This window comes from Diceros bicornis, chromosome 13 (genome assembly GCF_020826845.1).
Source record: "Diceros bicornis minor isolate mBicDic1 chromosome 13, mDicBic1.mat.cur, whole genome shotgun sequence".
In the NCBI taxonomy this organism is placed as follows: Eukaryota; Metazoa; Chordata; class Mammalia; order Perissodactyla; family Rhinocerotidae; genus Diceros; species Diceros bicornis.
Genome location: NC_080752.1, coordinates 49,608,279 through 49,631,173, shown reverse-complemented (window position 1 = coordinate 49,631,173; position 22,895 = coordinate 49,608,279). Strand labels below are relative to the sequence as shown.

General features: G+C 38.6%; 1 protein-coding gene across 5 annotated transcripts in view; it reads right to left on the bottom strand.

Annotated features, from left to right (window-relative positions):
- ZMYM4 (zinc finger MYM-type containing 4) overlaps nt 1–19,714 on the bottom strand; it is a 149,813-nt gene extending 130,099 nt beyond the window's left edge. For 2 of the 5 annotated variants that reach the window (XM_058553636.1, XM_058553640.1), the window contains exon 1: nt 19,365–19,481. In XM_058553636.1, coding sequence (XP_058409619.1) covers nt 19,365–19,412 — 48 coding nt within the window. In that variant the 5' untranslated portion in view covers nt 19,413–19,481. Of the gene's footprint in view, nt 1–19,364 lie in introns of all 5 variants that reach the window. The other 3 variants (XM_058553641.1, XM_058553637.1, XM_058553639.1) reach the window with 3 other exon arrangements.
- Between the last annotated feature and the right edge of the window lie 3,181 nt (nt 19,715–22,895).

Genomic DNA, 22,895 nt, shown 5'->3' with positions numbered 1-22,895 from the left:
ACGTTAAGACAACAAACATGAAGAAAAATTGAAGGACAGTAAGCATGCATATATTCTAGACCTATCTTTAGAGAAACATTTCAACTTGGACATAAATTCTACAAGAAATCATATAAAGAAGCAAGGAACTTACTATGATATATTGAAATTCAAGAACTTCTGAAGATGTCATAGTCAATTTCAAGAGAACAAAAGGGTTGAATGAAAGAATAACTGGAGCAAACATTTGCTTCTTAAGTAATTCAAGTGTCACACAGAATGGAAGGCACGAAAAGAGTAATGTTCATTCCCACTTCCTGGCAATGACTTCCAAGGCTTCCATGACACTATCCTGGGGCTCCTTCTCCTTCTCCTGTGCTTCTAGAAATTACCACCTACTATATGCTAGGTATTTCATGTTCACTAACCTACTGAAACCTAATAAGAGTTAGATAGTGTCTTTATTTCCATTTTACGCATGAAGAAACAAAAACCACATTACTGACAAGTTGTTAGTGCCTTCGAGTCAATTCCAACTCCTAGTGACCCCCTCTACAGCAAAGCAGAACCCTGCCCGGTCTTTTTTTGCTCCATCCTCTCACCCTCTGGCACTATATCAGACAATGCTCCGCTACTATTCATAGGGTTTTCACAGCCAATTTTTTGGAAGTGGTGGCCAGGTCCTTCTTCCCAGCCTGTCTAGTTTGGAAGCTGCACTGAAACCTGTCCACCATGGGTGACCCTGTTGCTATTTGAAATACCAGTGGCATAGTTTTCAGCATCACAGCAACACAGCCGCCACAGTATGACAACCAACAGACAGGTGGTGTGGTTCCCTGACCAGGAAACGAATCCAGGCCACAGCAGTAAGAGCACTGAATCTTAACCACTAGACCACCAAGGCCGGCTACTGGTAAATACCAGGGCCAAATTCTACTATGACAGCGGTTCCTATGCTGCAGTCCTCCACCTTCTCCCCCATATTCTATTTCAGAAGGTCTGGGATAAACAGGGACTGGACATTTGTGTATACTGTGAGGGAGGGAAGACGGAATTGCCCCAGGGAGTTCTGAAGCATATTGCTAATTAAAAATAAATACACCATGATATGTTTTCTTCTGGGTCCTCTAATGTTATCTATCTGCTGATTCCCACAAAATTAAATTTGTGTCTGTGTGGGTATTTCACCAGCCTCAATCTCAATTTCTGCTCTTTGGAAAACACTGTTAAGAAAATGAAGATGGGCTGTAGACTAGAAGAAAATATTTGCAAAACACATATATAATAAAGGATTTGTATCCAAAACATATAAATAACAAAACGCAATGTAAGAAAACATATACTTATATGGCCCAGCAATCCCACTCCTAATTATTTACTCAAAGAAAACGAAAAATATATGTTTATAAGAAACCTATAGACAATAAATTCAGACCACTTTTTTCTGTTAAAAAGAAAATGTTGGGGCTGGCCCCATGGCATAGTGATTAAGTTTGGTGCACTCTGCTTTAGCAGCCCAGGGTTTACAGGTTTGGACCCCAGGCACAGACCTACCCCACTCGTCAGCCATGCTGTGGCACCGACCCACATATAAAAGTGGAGTAAGACTGGCTTACTCCAGATGTTAGCTTAGGGCAAATCTTCCTCAGCAAAAAAAGAAAAAAGAAAATGTTACTGAAGACAATGTTCATTACATTAATCAGTGTCTCCTACTGAAGATTAACATCTGAAATTACTTCTAGAATCAATGCTAGAAAACTCTGTTTCTTCGCAGATGCAGTAATGTTTCCTCCATTTGATAATGGGACATACTTAACTAATCATATTCCCTAATCAATCACAATATTAGAATTATCATATCTGTATTTTCCTTTACCATGGTCCTTATTTCATCTTTTTTTTAACATATCTTTTTGTAAACTGCCTCAAATTCACTGTGGAAAGAGTTAAATTTGAACAAATACAAATAAAGAAATTATACCTAACATATAAGCCTATTCCTTTTATTAATTCCTTCTTGGGAATGAAGCTTTTTTTTCCTTTTGTATACTTTGCTTTAAAATTTTCTGAAATGGCAAATTGTTAAAGGAAATATATTCTTGTTAAAATAAATATAGTATGTTTTTTTGTGTGTGTGTGTGTGTGTGTGTGTGTGTGTGAGGAAGATCAGCCCTGAGCTAACATCCGATGCCAATCCTCCTTTTTGCTGAGGAAGACTGGCCCTGGGCTAACATCCATGCCCATCTTCCTCCACTTTATATGGGACGCCGCCACAGCATGGCTTGACAAGCAGTGTGTCAGTGCGCACCCAAGATCCAAACTGGCGAACCCTTGGGCCACCACAGCAGAGCGCACGCACCCAACCGCTACGGCACCAGGCTGGCCCCTATAGTATGTTTTTTTAAAAAGAAACCTATACGCAAATGTTTATAATGACTTTATTCATAATCACCAAAAACTAAAAATAATACAATTGTCTTTCACCTGGCAAATGGATAAACAAATTGTGGTACACCCATAAAATGGAATATTAGTCACCAATAAAAAGGAATCGCTGATGCACATGGATGAATCTCAATTGCATACTGCTAAATGAAAGAAGGAAAACTCAAAAGGTTGCATACTACATGATATCATTTATTTGATTTTCTGAAAATGCAAAATTAAAGAATAGAAAAATAGATCAGGGGCTAGAGGTAGGGGAAAGGCTGACTATAAAGGGGCATGAAGGGGCCGGTCTGGTGGTGCAGCAGTTAAGTGCACGCACTCTGCTGTGGCTGCCCAGGGTTCGCAGGTTCGGATCCCGGGCGCGCACTGATGCACTGCTTATCAAGCCATGCTGTGGCGGCGTCCCATATAAAGTAGAGGAAGATGAGCACGGATGTTAGCCCAGGGCCAATATTCCTCAGTAAAAAAGAGGAGGATTGGTGACAGATGTCAGCTCAGGGCTGATGTTCCTCACAAAAAAAAAAAAAGAATAAAGGGGCATGAAGGAATTTGGGGGGTAATGAAACTGTGCTATATCTTGACTGTGGTGATAACTACAGAACCATATGCATTTGTTAAACTTACAAAATTGTACAATAAAAAGGGTGAATTTTACTCTATATAAATTAAACCTCAATAAACTTTATTTAAATATATCTTTGACATGCCTTGAGTCACTAATTTCACTTCTAGAAAACTAAAGCTACACACAAAAGTTACACATAATGCTGTTTGCTTTAGCCTCCTTTTTCTGTAACAACTTTATTGAGATATAATTCACATGCCTTATAATTCACCCATTTGAAGTATACAATTCAATGATTGGTAGTATATTCAGAATTATACAACCATCACCAGGATCAATTTTAGAATATTTTCATCACCCCAAAAAGAAATCTTGAATCCTTTGGCCATCACTCCCCTGTCCCAGCATTCCCCCCAGTTTAGCCCCATATTTAATAGGGAAAAAAATTTAAATAACCTAAGAATGGAAGAATATTCCTATATTATAGTTTAAGCCACAGAATATTATAAAGCCATTAAAATTATGTTTACAAGTAGATTTTTAATAACAGAGAAAAACGCTTAGGATGAAAATTTAGGTTAAAAAACTCAAGAAACAAAATTGTACATACGATGTTAATTATATTAACACATTATATATATAATGTTAATCATGTACACATGCATAGAAATATCCTGGAAAGAAATATACTAGTAGTAGTTATGGCTAAAAAAAAATTATGATTTTTAAAAAGGGACAATGGTAAGAAAACTGGCATGTCAATCAATGTGGCTTTATTATCTGAATTTATACAAGAGAATGGTTTGAGAAACAGCTGGATACATAGACTAGAACAATTTGGACACGTCTTTAGCATATATGGTAAAAATATCTAGACCAGTGGTACTCAACCAGGGGCACTTTTGCCCCCCAGGAGACACTTGGCAATGTCTAGAGATATTTTTAGTTGTCACAAATGGGGAATCATTACTGTAGTTGTAGTGGGCAAGTAGCTGATAGTAGGTAAGTATGCTGCTAAATGTCCACAATGCACAGGACAACTCCTTCCTTCCCCAACAAAGAATTATCTGGTCCAAAATGTCAACAGTATCAAGGCTGAGAAACTCTGATCTAGACTTTACATTGAAGGTGTTACATAATCATCAGCAATTTAGATCAGTAGAGCAATCTAAAGTAAGGAAATAATAGTTTCCTCCTTCATCCCCATACTACGTGTATTCTTTCCCAGTTTTCCCATCTTGGTTTATGGTGCTACCAACTATCTAGTTTTTCAAAGTGAAAACCTAGGGGTCTGTAGTCTTCTTTACTTCCCTACAATCATCAATAAGTCCTATGGACTCCACCTCCAAAATATATCACAACCGTCACCATCTCCACCTACTCCAATGATTACTTTCACTCAAGGATTACACCAATAGCCTAACTGATGCTGTTTCCCATCTTGCTCCCTAAAGTTCATCCTATACACAGGAGCTAAGGAATCTTTTAAAGAGATCATATTTAATAAACACAAACTAGCTTCTCAGAGAAATACTTAATATTGTTTCTACACACCCCAATCACTGACTATCATATTATCCTATGCTATCTGATTTTCTTCACTACTCGAAATTATTTTATCTAGTTCTTGTTTATTTTCTATCTTGCCCCCCTACCACTAGCATAAACTTTGTCTTTCTTGTTCATTATTATTTCTCCAGCACCTAAAACTATGCCTGATACATGTCCTAAATATTTGTTGAATGAGCGAATCTCTCTCATACTGATGTTGGTCTATTTGCTCCATTGGGGCTAAAGAGTAATGATATACCTCTGAAGGAAGGAGATTGAATCTCCTGAGGTGAACTGATATTCCCAATGGTAGTCAGCCTAAAACCAACAAATAATAGGTCAGGATGTTAGGTCCTTAGAAAAACGGAGGGAAAATGAATTCTTCCTCCCAGATCTCAAACAGCTTTTGGGTTCCAAAGAAAAGATGTCTGTCCTCTGCTCACTGAAGTCTGGCTGAAGGCTCAGCAGGTAAATGTTGCCCATTTCTCCTAGATCAACCATATTTAAGAGCCAGCTATATTTGTTTTGTAACTCTCTCCTACTAAGCTTTTAATAAAGTCTTGTTTAAAAGTCACAGCCTGGTCTCAGCCATGCTGGGTGGAATTAAGCAAAGATTCTGCATCCACATTTGGGCTGCAAGACCCCTACCAAGGCCAGCATGATAGTAGCAGAGATAATCAGAAAAAAATCCTTCCGTGAAGGAAAAGTAAATTTCTAGGAGGAGAGCCAGAGCTGTGAGGCAACCTGCCTCTTGCGAGAATTCAAAGAGTACCTATCTTGGGGAATTGGAATAGTACTAAGGGAGTCAACTCATTACCTTATAGATGAAGAGATCTTCATTTCCGAAGATAAATCAGTCTCCAGTGTATAAAATGAACAGGGTAGAAGAAACAGTAGAGAAGGGGGAAGGAAAAGAAGAGTTGCAAAGGCCAGGAAAGTAAGAAGACAAAGCAAGCAAAATGAGTATCAGAACTAGGGTGCTGACAGTAGAAATAAAGTTTTAAAAATCGTATCTCAGGTAGTCTCTACAAGACTTACCAATTAAAACTGGATTAATAAGGGTAAGGGAAAAGCAAGATGACTCAGAGGTTTCTAACTTGGGTGACTAGAAGATGGTAATTAAGAGAGAGAATACAGGAAGAAAAACAGGTTGAGAAGGAATGGGGCACTATTTCGGAGAGCAAGTACTTGCCAGGGGAATAGAGTTCCGTCTTAGGCATAGTGAATTAGCAACACTTGTAAGACAGCAAAATACAAGTCAAAGTATACATTTGGAAATACAGATTTTGAGTTTTAGAGATAAAAAAGAAGCAAAGAAGTAGAAAGGAAATCACATAATATTATTTAATGGATAGAGGTTAAAACTGCTGTAGAAGAGACTACCCAAGAAAAATACAGGCAGAGGAAACACTTATTGAGCATGCAAATGAGTCAAAGATGATGAAAAGAAGCAATTCAAGAGAAGAACCATGAGAACGCCACCTTATAAATGAGGGAGAAGTTTCAAGGAAGGAATGGGCAATAGGGTCAGATGTCTAAGAAAGATCACATAAGAAAAGCTCTGAAAAGCATCCATTAGACTTGGTGATTATTAGGTCATTTCAGTGATCTTAAAAATAATTTCAACGGCCAAACAGAAGGAAAAGCCAGATGTAGGTTGAGGAGTGAACAAGAAATACACAACTGGTACCATCTCAAAAAGACTTTAACTTCAAAAAGCTTGCCTGAGTTCTGACTGTAGTCTCTACCACTTCCCACTGAAAGGCACCAGGGCTTCTTGGGAGTTAATTCCAAGTCTCAGACAGTAATGTATAGCCTAGGTACATCTTTTTGGCCAGAAAGAGAAGAATCTTTCAAGGACTACTGGAGTTAAGCCAAAAGGATACCAGTGCTAAATTTTTTTTTTTTTTTTGATGCTAAGATAAATGAAATCATTTTCTTGATTTCCTTTCAGGATTGTTCATTGCTAGTGTATAGAAATACAACTGATTTTTGTGTGTTGATTTTTTATCCTGAACTTTGCTGAATTTGTTATTAACTCTCACAGAGTTTAGTGTTTTGTTTCACTGGTAAATTTTTAGGGTTTTCTACATATACGAGCATGTCATCTGTAAACAGAGTTTTAACTTCTTTCTTTCCAATTTGGATGACTTTTATTTCTTTCTTGCCTAACAGCTCTGGCTAGAACTTGAAATACTACGTTGAGTAAATTTGCCAAAAGAGGACATCCTCGTCTTATTCCTGATCTAAAGGAAAAGCTTTCAGTCTTTCACCAATGAATATGATGTTAACTATGATTTTTTTTCTTTTTTTGGTGAGGAAGATTAGCCCTGAGCTAACATCAGATGCCAATCCTCCTCTTTTTGCTGAGGAAGATTGGCCCTGGGCTAACACCCGTGCCCATCTTCCTCTATTTTATATGGGACACCGCCACAGCATGACTTGACAAGCAGTGCATTGGTGCGTAGGCCTATGGCCAGGATCTGAACCTACGAACCCCGGGTCACCGAAGCAGAGGGCGTGCACACTTAACCACTAGGCTACCAGGCCGGTCCCCAACTATGATTTTTCATATATAGCCTTTATCATGTTGAGAAAGTTCCCTTCTATTCCTAGTTTATTGAGTGCTCTTATAATGAAAAGGTGTTGGATTTCTTCAAATGCTTTTTCTACATTAACTGAGATGATCATGTGGTTTTTTTCCTTCATTCTATTAATGTGGTGTATTACATTGATTGATACTTAGGAAAAATTTAACCAAGGAGGTACAAGCCTTGTACACTGAGAGACTTGTACAAAACATAGCTGAAAGAAATTAAAGACCTAAATAATTGGCAAGACATTCCATGTTCACTGATTAGGCTTAATAGTGTTAGGCTGATAATACTACTCAAGAGATTTACAAATTCAATTCAATCCCTATCAAAATCCCAATGGTATTTTTTGCAGAAATAGAAAAAAAGAAAAATCCTAAACTTCACATGGAATTTTAAAGGACCTCCAAATAGCCAAAACAATCCTGAAAAAGAAAAACAAAGTTGGAGGACTCATACTTGCCAATTTCAAACTTCCTACAAAGCCACAGCAATCAAAGAGTGTAGTACTGGCACAAGGAGACACATAGATCAATGGAACAGAATTGAGATTGCAGAAACAAGCCCTTACATACATGGTTGTTATGGACTGAATGTTTGTGTCCCCAAAATTCATATGTTGAAGCCTGAAACCTCAATGTTATGATTTTTGGAGACAGGATCTTTGGGAGGTAATTAGTGTTAGACGAGGTCATGAGGGTAGGGCCCTCATGATGGGATTAGTGCCCTTATAAGAGACACCAGAGAGCTTGCTCGATCTCTGAGCACACACAAAGAAGAAATCATGAGAGCACACAGCAAGACGGCAGCCACCAATAAGCCAAGAGAAGAGGCCTCAGAATGAAACCGACCTTGCCAGCACCTTGATCTTAGACTTCCTAGCCTCCAGAACTGTGAGAAATTTCTGTGGTTTCAGTCACCCAACTATGGTATTTTGTTATTGTAGTCCAAGCTGATTAATACAAAGGTCAACTGACTTTTTTTTTTTTTTAAGGAAGATTAGCCCTGAGCTAACATCTGTCGCCAATCCTCCTTTTTTCCCCTGAGGAAGATCAGCCCTGAGCTAACATCTGCCACTCCTCCTCTTTTTGCTGAGGAAGACTGGCCCTGGACTAACATTCATGCCCATCTTCCTCTACTTTATATGGGACGCTGCCACTGCATGGCTTGATAAACTGTGCGTAGGTCCATGCCCGGGATCTGAACCTGCAAACCCCAGGCGGCCAAAGCAGAGAGTGCGAACTCAACCACTACGCCACCAGGCTGGCCCCAAAGGTCAACTGATTTTTGACAAGGGTGCCAAGATCATTCAATGGGGAAAGAACAGAATTCAACATGTGGTGCTGAGAAAACTGGATATCCATGTACAAAAGAATAAAACTGTACACTTACCTTATGCCATAAACAAAAATCAACTGTAAAAGGATTAAAGACCTAAATTAAAGAGCTAAACTATAAAACTCTTAGAAGAAAACATGGGAAAAACTACATGATCTTGAATTTGGCAATGGAGTTTCTTAAATATGACAACAAAAGCACAAGCTACAAAAAGAAAACAGATAAACTGGATTTCAACAAAATTGAAAACTTTTGTGGATCAAAGGGCACTATCAAGAGAGTAAAAAGGCAACTCACAAAATGGGAGAAAATATGTGCAAATCACATATCTGATGAAAGTTTAATATTCCAAATATATAAAGAACTCCTATAACTCAACAAAAAACAAACTACCCAATTAAAAAATGGGCAAAAGATTTAAATAGACATTTCTCTAAGGAAGAAATACAAATGGCCAATAAGCACAAAAAAAGATACTCAACATCATTAGTCATTAGAAAAATACAAACCAAAACCACAAGGAGATACCACTTCAGGCCCACTAGGATAGCTATTATCAAAAAAGAAAAGAAAAGAACAAGTATTGGAGAGGATGTGGAGAAATTAGACCCCTTGTGCATTGCTAGTGGGAATGGAAACTGGTGCAGCCTTTGTGGAAGAGATTCCTCTCAAAAGCGATTCCTCAAAAAGATAAACATAGAATTCCATATGACCCAGCAGATCCATTTCTAGATATATGCCCCAAAAAACTGAAAGCAGGGACTCAGATACTTGAAGTTTATAGCAGTATATTTCTCAAAAGAGCCAAAAAGTAGAAATAACCCAAGTGTCCATCAACACATGAAGGGGTACACAAATGTATTATATACATACAACGGACTATTATCCAGCATGAAAAAGAATGAAGTTCTGATACACACTACAGCATGGATGAACCCTGAAAACACTATGCTAAGTGAAATAAGCCAGACACCAAAGGTCAAATATTATCTGATTCCACTTATATGAAATATCTAGAATAGGCAAATTCACTGAGGCAGAAAGTAGATTAAAGCATACCAGGGCCGGCCCGTGGCTTAGCGGTTAAGCGCGCGCGCTCCGCTGCTGGCGGCCCGTGGTTCGGATCTCCGGCGCGCGCCAACGCACCGCTTCTCTGGCCATTCTGGGGCCGCGTCTCACATGCGGCAGCTGGAAGGATGTGCATCTGTGACATGCAACTATCTGCTGGGGCTTTGGGGGAAAAAATAAATAAATAAATAAATAAAGCATACCAGGGGCTGGAAGGAAGAGCAATGGGGAATTATTCCGTAAAGTGTACAGAGCTTCTGTTTGGGGTGAAATAGACGGCAGTAATAGTTGCACAACACTGTTAATGTATTTAATGCCACTGAATTACACTTTAAATGATTAAAATATACATAACAAAATTTACGATTTTAACACAAAAAAATTTAAAGTAATTGTTCAAATATAAAAACACAACTTTTAAAAAGGATTCAGGTGGTAACCTTAAAGAGCCTGTTGTAGGCTAAATTGTGGCCCCCAAAAGATTATGTCCACCCAGAATCTCAGAACATGACCTTTTTGGAAAAAACTTCTTTGCAGATTTGTAATTAATGCAAAGATCTTAAGATGAGATCACCCTGGATTAGGGTGGGCCCTAAATCCAATGAAGACACCAGAAGACAGACACAGAGGGAAGGCCACATGAAGGCTCCATGGAGGCAAAAACGGGAGTTACGCAGCCACAAATCAAGGGACATGTGGGGACCACAAGCTGGAAGAGAGAAAGAAAGATTCTTCCCTAGAGCCTTCAGAGCGAGCATGGCCCTGTCCACACCTTGATTTTGGACTTCTAGCCTCGAGAACTACGAGAGAATAAATTTCTGTTGTTTTAAGCCACCAAGTTTGTGGTGATTTGTTATGGCAAATCAAGGAAACTAATACACATCTTGGTACATGGAAGTGACGTGCTGCTGTAAGAAATACCTAAAATGTGGAAGTAGCTTTGGAACTGGGTAATGGGTAATGGCTGGATAAATTTCAAGAAGCATGATAGAAAAAGTCTAAATTGGCTTGAAGAGATGGTTGGTACAAATATGGGTATTAAAGGCAATTCTGGTGAAGGTTCAGAAGGAAGGGAGAAGCAAAGAGAAAGCTTCTATTATCTTAGAGAATACATACACCATGAATAGAATGCTGGGAAAAATATGAACGTTAAGGGAGCTTCTGATGAGATCTCGGAAGGAAATGAAGAATACGTTATTGGGAATTAGAAGGTGATCCTTGATATAAAGCAGCAGAAAACTTGGCTGAATTGTGTTCTGCTGTTGAGTAGAAAGCAGAACTTGGAAGCAATGAACGTCGATATTTAGCTAAGGAGATTTCTAAGCAAAGTGTTCAAAGTGCAGCCTTGTTTCTCCTTGCTGCTTATAGTAAAAGCAAAAGGAAAGAGATAAATTGAGGAAGGAACTGTTAAGCAAAAAGGAAACAACTCTTAATGATTTGGGAGGTTCTCAGCCTATCCAGATTGCAAAGGATGCTAAAATTAGGAAATTCACTGTTAGAAAAGTGTGCTCTAGAGACAGGGCCAAGAGTGTGGCTGGAAAACCATTTGCTGAAGATATTAGGTGTGTGACTCATGGATCCAATCAATCACCTCAACTTAAGTCAGAAATAAGAGATGGAGTTATCCAGGAAAGATCTGTTAAGAACCCTCTTGTCTAATTGTGTGGGTACCCTTAACATATACAGGAGACTCACAAGGCTTCTGAGCATATTATGCCAGTAAAAACGCTGCCAGCCTGTACTTAAAGGAAGAGACTAGATAAAATGAAAAAAAGCTGTCTGACTTCTGGAACTCTATGGGCAAGAAAGACTTAGTAAAGCTACCCAGCTGCAAACATGTGCTACCATTCAAGAAAAAAGAAAATGACTCTAAAGACAGAGCCACAGACACAGAGGCAGAGGCCAGAGAAGTAGGCCCAAAGCAGGGGTCTATGGTGCCTCCAAGGACCCAAAAGGGCAGAGGATCAAGCCACAGATAACTATTCTCAGGCCTTGAAATCTAATGAAATTTGTCCTGCTAGGTTTTGAACTTGATTGGGACCAGTGATTCCTCTCATTTTCTTCCTTTTGGAATGGGACTGTCTATCCTATGCCTGTTCCACAATTGTATTTTGGAAGCAGAAAACTTGTTTTCTGGTTTCACAGGTCCACAGATAAAAGAGAAATTTTATCCCAGATGGATCATACCCAGAGTCATACCCATACCTCATTTAGATGATTCAGATGCTGAGATTTGGGAGTTCCTGAGCTGATGATATTTAGATGAGATTTTGGGCTTAAGAGTTCATGCTGTAATGGGTTGGGACTTTGGGGGATGTTGAGATAAGGTGAATGTATTTTTGCATATGGGACAGATGTGAAGTTTTGGGAACAAGTGGGTGGACTGTAGTGGATTGAATTGTGGCCCCTAAAAGATATGTCCACCCAGAACCTCAGAATGTGAGCAGAATGCATCTTTGCAGATGTAATTAAGGTCAGGATCCTGAGATGAGATCATTCTGAATTAGGATGGACCCTAAATCCAATTAAGAATATCTTTAGACGGGACAGTAAAGAAGACACAGAGAAGAAGGCCATGTAAGGATAGATAGAGGCAGAGATTGGAGTTATGTGGCCACAAATCAAGGAACAAAATTAAATCCACCAGAAGCTAGAAGAGGTAAGGAAAGATTCTTCCCTAGAGCCTTCAGAGAGAACATGGCCTTGCTGACACCTTGATTTAGGACACCTAGCCTCCAGAACTGTGAGAATCAATTTCTGTTGTTTTAAGCCACCAAGCTGGTAGTAATTTGTTATGGCAGCCTTAAGAAACTAATAAGATAGCCACTGATCAAAAATGTGACAGATTTAAATACCAAAAAGAATACTGACCACAATAAAGTTAAATACATCAAATATATTAAAATCCATGATTTTAATGATATCCCCTCCAAAATCTCACCTTTGGGATTTGCTAAGGCATCAATTCATTCCTTTGAAAATTGATTAAAAAAAAAGGAAGGAGGGAGGATAAGCATTTACTTTGCTTTTCCTGTACAAATTATATTACAGAGTAACCACATAATTTATGAAGGAATTGTTTATGGAAGAATTCCAGTGAATAAATATAGGACAAATGATAGAAAATCACTCTTCTAATGAAATAATGGATCTAGGCAACAATCATCAATGGCTGATAAATCCATTAGGTGAAAAGTTAAGAAACTATGTTTGGATCCCACTGACAGAACCTAAACTGATCAATTTTAATATCACTGAAAGTGTGACAACCACTTACACGTCTCCTGGAATGATGCAACAAGAATTCGCAGCATCATCTAATAGTGTGACTATACAAATTAGAGTGACTATACAACCTAATTTGTCCAGAACAGTTCCAGTTTATGGCTACAGTCCCACTGTAATTATTAAATAGCACACCCTTTTATTCTTAAAATTATCTAATCAGAAATAAATTCTACAATACTCTACTTATGAATTTTTCTTTCCAAAGAAACTGAACCTAAATCTCATAGTCCTACCAATTCAAGTTCTCAAACTTGACTGCAGACTGAAATTACTTGGGAAATTTTTTTAAATATTGATGCCTAGAATCCACCCGATGAATTCTGATTTAATTGACCTGAGATGTGACTTGAGAATCAGCATATTTAAAAGCTCTCCAGATAATTCTAAAGTTTCTGTCAAAGTTGAGAACCGCTCCTCTATATCTAACACTAATTTGTGGGAAATATGAAGGGTAACTGAACATGTTAAACACTGCAAGGATTCAACCAGCCCCCAAAATGTGGGAAATTCTCCTAGTTTTTTTGACAAATAAACAGCATGGGTAAAAGTGCAGGGGGTACAGGGTAGGAAGGGAGATGGTTAAAGTTAAGAGAAACTTAGACATATAAACTAAATGAAATGGCAAATCTTATTGGGATAGTGACTTAAACAAACCAACCATAAAAAGATATTTAAAGAATCAGAGAAATCTGAAAATAGACTGGATTAAGGAATTCTTAATTTTGTTAGGTGTAATAGTATTATCGTGGTTGTATTTTTTAAAAATTCTTACCTGTTAGAAATACATACAGAAGTATTTATAGATTAAATGATGTGATGCCTGAGACTTCTTTGAAATTATTTCAACCAAAAAGAAAAGAAAAAGAAAAGAAGGAAGGGAGAAGTTAGATGAGACAGGAATGGCAAAATTACTGTTTAGTTGTCAAAGATGGGTAATAGGAACATGGGGTTTCACTGTACCAACCTATATTTTATATTCTGTATTGATATAGAATTATCAAACAAAAAGTTTTTTAATTTTTGCCTATAAATATATAGGCATGAAACGTATGCATGTGAGTACATATATATATATTATATATTATATGTAATGTAATATATATAAAACATTTAAATATATAAGACAACATGTTGGGAGATGTAAAGAAAGATGAACTCATGATCTTTGACCTCAAAGACCTTACAGGAGCGGGTAGTCTATACATTGGATAGAAGACGTTTGCTCAGGTACTATCTTTCATCGAAGGCAGGAAGGTAGCTAGCTCAAGCTCTGGGAGGCCAGCAAGATGGTAAGAATGAAATTAAAATAACATTATAAGCATTCTCTAAGTATAAGAAAGTGGATGGGGGTGTTACCATCCCAATATTGCTAAATACTAGAGATTGTATCATAACCTGACTTTGAAAATCTCATGCTCTTACTATTAGACTGAGTCATATGAAAATGCACTTTTGTAGGTCAAATGGTCTAATATCAGCCATTCCATATGGTTCAACCTAATACTATGCCATAATGCCTTCCTTTCTCTTTCCTTTGCTAAACCAGTTACATACAGTTAACGTAGTAATATAATCAGAATATTTAAAAGAAATGTCAGTCTTCTTTAAAGAGTAGCTGGTTTCCTAAAATAGAATTCAAAAATATAAATATCCACAGAAATTGCAATTTAACATTTACCTACTTATATATTCTTTGTAAATAAGATAATCATTCCATTTTCTAAGGAAGTGCAAACTTTAAATCATAGCTTTAAAATATTTAGTGTGTATTTTCTCAAAAATAAACCTATGAGTTGCAAACATATGTTTTAAGGTTATCTCAAACAAGAACGTATTACTTATGCAAAAAGTCAATTTGACGCTTCCTGAGAAGTAACTTGCGTCGATTTGATTTAAACATAATTCAATTTATTTTAACAACCAAAAATTCCATATAATAAATTCTGAACCTACACTACTATTATATATTATATATAATTAATCAATGTATATATTAATTATATATTATAATTAATTCTAACCTATACTATTTATCGAACAGTACAATTTTTCAAATGGTACTTGATCCTGGTTAGGCTATTATATTATGACCTTGAGCTCTGTGCCTCAGTTTCCTCATTTATAAAATGGAACAGTAATAGTGACTACAATTTATGGAACTGAGGATTGAAGGATATATTACATATAAAATATTTAGAATAATCACTGGAACTTAAAGGTTTATAAATACCAAGTATTACCATTATTTACAGAAGTCTCTGCTAGTTACAAGATGGGCACTGTGAAACAAGTCGGGATCATTGTCAACACCAGAATGGTCTCTTCAAATGCTTTCTACATATACAAAGGGCCAATGCATTCTTGAAGCAGATGATTTACATTGTGTACATATGAACTGCAAATATTTTTAATGATTTGTAGCACCGTGTTTTTAAGTAACATATTTAGCAAAAAGACAAAAGATAAAAAGTTCATTAAGGAATTAAGAGGGATCAACCTTTTGCAATTATTTTATTATAGAATATTAAAATAACAGAAATCCAAAACAAAACTTGTCCATAATCCCATCACATAATAAAACCAGCATTTTCATTTGTTCATATTTTCTATTCCTTGTCTACATGCACATGCACATTCAATTTTTACATATTTACAATAATAATATAGACAACATTTTATAGTATACATTTTCACTTAATTTTATACCATATTTTTCCATTTTGCAAAATTTTCCCCTTTACTCTCCCTTTCCTTTCTCATCCCCATCCCCTGAAGGTAATCAACGGTAACAGCCTATGTATGCTCCACAATATTCTCCAAGCTCATACATATACAAGTATAGACACATGTCGGGAGGAGAGAAAGGTCAGTTTGTTTTTACAAAAACGGACGCATACTCCTTATACATATGCTTTCTCTTTCTTTTAAGCATAACAAACATATACCTCAAATTTAATATACGGAGAATTTTAAGTATGAAAATAGATACAGCTTACTAAAGCACGTAACAATACATACATTTACAAAAGTTATTATTATTTTGTACGTAAACTTTGAAAAAATATAGGGATTTCACAAAGAAATATGGCCACCAGATCTAGTCATGCTTCATAACAGTTTATTATAATAGCCATGCATAAAATAATTCCACTACTTACAACAAGCCTACCTAATTGAATTACAAAACTTATTTTAGAAAATAAAAATTGTACAATCTTAAAAAAATTCATAAATAATATCTCAAAAAATATCTCAAAAAAGAAAGAGAAAGAAAGTGTGTGTGTGTGTGTGTAATACTGGCCTTCATATGAACTTGGTTCTTTTGATAGCAGAGATGATAGATGGATACAGTGCTGACCTACCCACATACTCAGCTTCCCCGAGCCCACAAATTAAGAGACTGGCATTCAGATACAGTCTGAATATAGTCAAATCAATCTTACCTAATTAATACCTATTGTTCTAACTGCCCACAAGCATGAATATAGGACACCAGAGAAGGCCTACACAGAATTTAAGGTTATTAACCCAATGGTCTTAAAATACAATCTCCCATCTAACCATAATCCAAAACAAGAAGATCCCTAAATCTGGATCCATAGGAGAGAACTTTGGGGTATAAAGGATGGTATGAAAGATTTATAGAAGCCCCCCAAATTACAAAGCAGATAACTTGGTACTCAAGCCATCGAGCCTCTACTGTAATAGGTAAACTTTTCTTACCAAAACCCAATATAAGTCTCTTGAGTTCCTATTATATGGAAGTCATAAGTGTTGGAGATGCAAAAACCAGTAAAAAGGACCCTACCCTAAAGGAGTTCACAATTTAGCAGTAGAGACAGAATATATTATCCTAAATGATAATAAATACCATAGCACAATGTCTAGCATACAGTTCATCAACTAGCATAGGTACTCAATGACTTTTTGTAACTTATGATTATAAAGGTCAAAGGCAGTAAGCATCATAAACACAATATCATGTCATCAATGCAATTTCAGATTAAATAACCTAAACTTATTATCTAGGCCTATGTAGTTTAACTGCCTCAAGGCAAACAAATTATCTAAAAAGATTGCACTTTTGTACATAGTCCCCACTAATCTGCTTGGAGTGTACATATGGAATCCCTGTGGAGTTTAGCGCGCGCGCGCACACACACACACACACACACACACACACACACACATACAGAAAGAGAAAAAAAGCACATGTACCATGTGTACCATTCAGGACAACCCTACTGAACATTCTAACCAAATATCAAAAACAAAATGGATTACGGAGCCTAAAAGATACTGAATGTAACCTTCCTCCACAATGACACTGGTAAAATAATAGGGAAAACCTGTACAAATGCTTGGTATACTACATGTTGTCAAAAAATAAAGTTTAGACTGATATCAGTGTGGCACCTTTTTAAGTGTATTAGAAGAGAAAGAAGTATTTAAAAATCTAGTTGAATTTGTTACCAAAGTGCATAGATGTTTTCTAGAACATTCTATCTTATATGGTGAATGACAACAGCATTAGTAGCAACTGGATTCAGAGATCTCCTTGAAGGAACATTATACACCTAAAGTAATTTACCCTATATATTTTAATTGGACCACACGCCACATGCCTCCACTGAAGCATAATGAGGATCCAGTTTAAAACTGACAGCTTCAAGGACAATTTAAAATTTCAAAACACGTGCAACTCCATACCCAATATTTATACTAAATAAACTATTCAGACATACTATCATATATTTTAATTTGTCCTATGACTAATTATTGGACAATAAAGATCTAAAATTGTATAAACTTAAGACTATGAACATTAATTTATTTTATTTATTTATTTTTTGCTGAAGATGATTAGCCCTGAGCTAACATCTGTGCCAGTCTCCCTCTACTTTATACCTGGGTTGCCGCCACAGCATGGCTGACAAGTGGTGTAGGTCCGCCCCCGGGAACCAAACCCACAAAGCCCAGGCTGCCCAAGCGGAACACACGGACCTTCACCCTTAAACAACAGGGCCGGCCCCTCAACATTAAATTTTAATTGCTCAAAAACTACAATGAAATGCATCAAAATAACTGATGATTCGATAAATGGATATGGATAAACATAATAAAACAAGTACAGTAAAACGTTAATGGTAGAATCTAGGTAGTGGGTATATGGATGTTCCCTGCAAATTTTTTCAATTTTGTTGTGTAGTTGAAAATATTTTCCTAATAAATTGTAGAAAAAAATACTATTTGACACTTCTTTGGTTATTTATAATTTAAGCTTTTAAGAAGAGAAACTGATTAAAGAAACTCCTATGTGGCATCCAACACAAGCACTGTAGTTGGGACAAACCTAGATTCAAATCCCAGCTCCACCTCTTAACTACGTATCCGATCTTAAGTAAATTACTTAACATCTTTACGCCTTCATTTTCTCATCAGCAAAATGGATTTTATATAATGTTAACATGAGGTTAAATTCTTCCTATAAAGCACAGTGCCAGGCACATGGTAAGCACTCAAAATGTTAGCTGTAATATCATTATGAGATTGCTAATTTCATGCTAAATCGAAAGAGCATTACCAATAAAGATCAAGTAGTAATTTTCTACGTGATTGGCTTAACACTAACGTGATCATTTTGAGACCATTCCCAAAAGGAAGATTCCTGATAGGAAACTTACTGCTTAACATTCTAGAAGAGGAGGAAGGAAAAGGAAACTCTGAAAAATACTGCTCAATCAATAGTACAGTATTGTTCTCCAACTGAAAAAAATCATTCTGAGTTAAATAAGAAAAGTTTCAAGACAAACTTTAAAAGGCACTCAACAACTCCTATGTAGAATTGGCTTCACCTCTGCAGGCTGGTTGGGTACATCCTTGTTATGACAAAACTTGTCATACTCTTCCACGTTCTTAATAGCTGGTAAAGAGTCTAGACTAGAACATGACCATTTACAGTTGCCAAAATCTTTCTCCTAAATCAGGACATGCCAACGACCCCACTTCTTCACAGGTAGGAGCACCACCTCCACCTTGGTCTTGATAACGGTTATGGGGGGAGGGGAAAGGAGGCAGGAAAATGAATTCGCGATGGTGTTACTGAAGAACCCTCCTGCTTATTCCTCTTGAGACCCCTCCACGACTTATTCCCGCCACCGCTGCCACCACCACCCCCACCTGACCTCTCCCCAGTTAAACTTCCAGACTCTGATTTCCTAAAGATGCACTTAAGAATCTGACACCTTCTCTCCCCTGTCCCAGATAACCCACCCCCAGTGCTGGAAAAATTTTAAAAAGCAAACAACAGTCCCCGCCCCTCCCCCTCCCAACCAGCGGCAAATCTTTGTCCCACCTGCCCAAGGACCACTCTCCAGCACGCTCCAGACTCAAGGTTGCCTCAGTCCTGCCCGCAACGTCTCCCCAGCCGGTCCCCGGCGACTCCGCCACGAGCCTGCGCTTGGCCCATTCCCGGGCCCGGGACGCGGCCCCCGCCCCGCCCCCCGCCGCCCGCCGCCCGAGTTCTGCCTCACCTCACCTACCCTCTTTCGGGGGCCGGACTCCACCTCTCTCTCCGCCATGTTGGGCCCCGCTCGGAACCGCTGCGGCTCCCGGCGCAGTGGCGGCGGAACCTCTCGGGCCCCCGGCCCCCGCCCACACTGCAGGCACGACCGCCTCGCGGCAGCCTCCCCGAACCCGGCCGGGCCCGGCGCTGAGAGTGGGGAGGGGGCGGATGCCGCGCGCCGGGTCGGCGATCTCGAGATCCCACGGGTGCGCGCGTGGGCGGCAGGGCCTGCCCGGGAAAGGGGGGGCCGGGACTCGGGGGGTTAATGGCCTCCAAGGGGCCCCGTGAGTAGGATTATTTTCTCTCAGAGAAATTCCTCCGCCTGCGGTTTCTTAAAGGGATCACCAAACCAGCCCCTTGCGCGCGCCCCTGATGCGCAGGCGCACCTTAAGCCCCTCCTCCCTTTCCCACCAAGCCCCCGGTCCTGAGCGTGCGCGGTGAGTGGCCCAGGGTAGGCCAAATCCTGCAAGTCTCTTTGCTGCCAGCAGCTGCTCCCACCACTCAACTATGGCCGCTGCCTTAAAGGGACCATGACGGAGTCATGAAAGAAATTTGTGAAAGGGCCATCTGGAGAATTGGGTGAAATGTCAGTGAGGGGTCCAGATCACCATCTTACACCTGACTGCAGAGATACCATTGTAAAGGGAAAATGATGGTGAGCTGAAGTTCTCAGTGGACCTCTGAACACGAAGAATCCCAAATGATGAGGGAACAAGCCAGTGATCTCAAGGAGACCCAGCTTTCCTGTCTTTAGCCTGATCTGAAGCACAGGGCATAGAATATTAAGAGCCAACTCTAATAGCCAAACCTCAAAAATCAAATCCTCTGGTGATTTTGAAGACTGAACCAACAACTGGAGATAATTTCCTCAATGTAATTTGTCATTAGAATATCTAAATCAAGAATGGTCTTAGAAACCATCTACTCCGATGGTCATCTACTCGGATGCTCCGAATGGTAAAATTGCAGCCTAGTCAAGGGAAGTAATTTGCCCCAAGGCACCTAGAGCCTGATGTGAAATTAGAATGAAGATTTGAGTCACAGCCCTCCAGACTTTCAATGCACCAAGCTGTCTTCAAAGCAAGAGATAAATTCCTTTTAATCTAGAAGATTAAACATGAAAGTTCCATGATATTTCAAGAATATTGTTCTTCTCCTCTGAAGATGTGTGGTGATTTGCAGACATTGTGTGTCCTCATTCACCTCCATTGAAGGACTTTGAGAATCCGCCTTCGAGATGAGCATCTTATTCTCTAAGCAGAACACTGGGAAGTAGATTTGGGTCTATCTTGTCCTGAAACCAAAGCTGAGGATAGCTGAAGAGAATGGGGGTTTCATTCATTCCTCTTAGTCCATTCCAGTCCCCCAGCCTTAGGTGGAGAAAAATTGCCCTAATGGAGTTTGTAATGATAGCTTAGGGGCAATCATATAAGACGTGTAAATAAGAAATAACAAAGAAGTTGCTGCCTGAAAGGTCATTCCCCATAACAAGAAACATTCAAATGCAAATAAGCAACTCCTAAAATTGCAGGATAATGAGATGTAACTTCCAGGTGTCTCTTTAACTTTTGAGTGTCACTTGGTAGCCATTTTGAAACTGAGAAGTTTCCTAATTCATCACATTTTGCTGAAAATTCTCTGTGAAATTGCTGGAAGTTTCCATGCTGGTCCTTGCTTAGTTAGGCTTGTTCATCTTTAATTTCACTTCTGGGTAGGAAAGAGAAGAGAAGGACAAAAAAAATGTATATTTCATCCAGAATTTTAAAAACATGTCAGACGCTTTAGTTCCATGTTCAGGACAAGAAGGAAATAAAAAGAGAAGCCAAGAAAAGATAGTTCCAGGGAAATTGAGTACATGAAAGTCCCAGTAGTTTCCACCTGTTTTATTGGCAGTGGAATACTCCCTTATAATAAAATCTGGTGGCTTAAAATGGAGTTTCTAAATTTGAAGTGGAAATGGGGAACCCATAAGGCTGCTCACCCAGCCTCCCTCTTGCCCTCCCTCTTCTTCTTTTTCATGCCCCCTCCCACCATTAGGAAAATGTTGCGTTTCCCAGAATGAAGTTTAAAGCCATTGATTTTGTCCCACTCCACATTTTAAAGATGGAGCCACTGAAGCCCAAAAAGAAGACGTGACTTGCATGAGATGACACAAAGGATTAATAATAGCATCACAACTGGAACAGGCATCTTGACCCCCAGCTTAGTGTTGTCTCCTTTATCAAACTGTTTCTAGAGGAATTGGGAATGTGTTGTCTTGAATGATAGGCACGATTTTTGCATTCTGGATAATATACAAGCATACCATGAATATTCAGTGCAGTCGTCCATATGGGAGAAGGAGAAAAGAGAAAACCAACACTTAGTGAGCCCTGCAAGGTTAATCATTTGATCCTAATTTTACAGAGGGATTTATAGAGGTTAAATGACCAGTTCAAGGTCATTCAGCAGAGAAACCAAGCCAGAATTTAAAGACTTTTTCTTTCTGGCTTATTCAAATATACCATAAACTGGAGGTTGCAAATTGGTAGACTTGCAAAGAAATCTTTCCCACAGACATGTGTTTGGTTTACAAAATGTATGGCTATGTGATCTTGGTCAAGTTACTTGCTCTGTGCCCCAGTTTCCTCATCTGTAAAATGGGTTGTTGGGAGAATTAGTTAATACCATACTACTTTTTGTTCCCGACCAGTGAGATCTTCAGAACTACTTCCCTGTATACTTGCCAGCCAGTTCTCTTGGCTACCTTCCTTATTCTTCCACAGATATATGGGAACTTCTGGATACATTGTATATCACACTAGAGTTAAGGGCCACTCACTTCCAGAGTTCCTTCCAAGACCCTGTATCTAATTTTGTATATAGAATTTTGTGTTCTATTTCTTTAAAAGCTCCTCCCCGCCTCCATCACATAAGCTGCAAGACCCACAAAACTTGGATTCGTCCCTGGCTAAAAGACACTCTGAGGGGCTAAGTACAGGCCTTCTCTCTCTTCCCAACTACATTGGGCCATCACTTTTACTCATATGTGGTTGTTTGCTTGTTGATGTGGGCATAGTCTACAAGTCATCTCTACTTGGAATTCCAAACAGAAGCAAAGCAAGAATGCTTTCTATTTTGAAGAGCTGGAGTGGGAAGACAGAGGCACGTGTTCCTCAATCACTGCCTCTCTTACATCTCTCTTCCTTCTTCCCTCTATCCCTAAATTAAGAGTCAGGCTTTTCTTTTACTTCCCCTATATCACAGTTTCATGGCTTAGCTGTCTTAGATGGAAGGAGCATCTCCTCTGGAGTATGGGAAAACTGTATAAGATTCTTACTATGTGCTGAACTTCATAGGTTAAATGGAATTAAAGAAATTTAGCAAATTCTTTTTCTCTCCACTAAGCCTATTCTACTCTCTCCTGATTAGGAAAATAAGTCTCAGGGCTACAATTCAGACAAGAGTCTATAATGGAACATGATTTAAAGAAAATTAAAGTGAATCAGCTTGATATTTG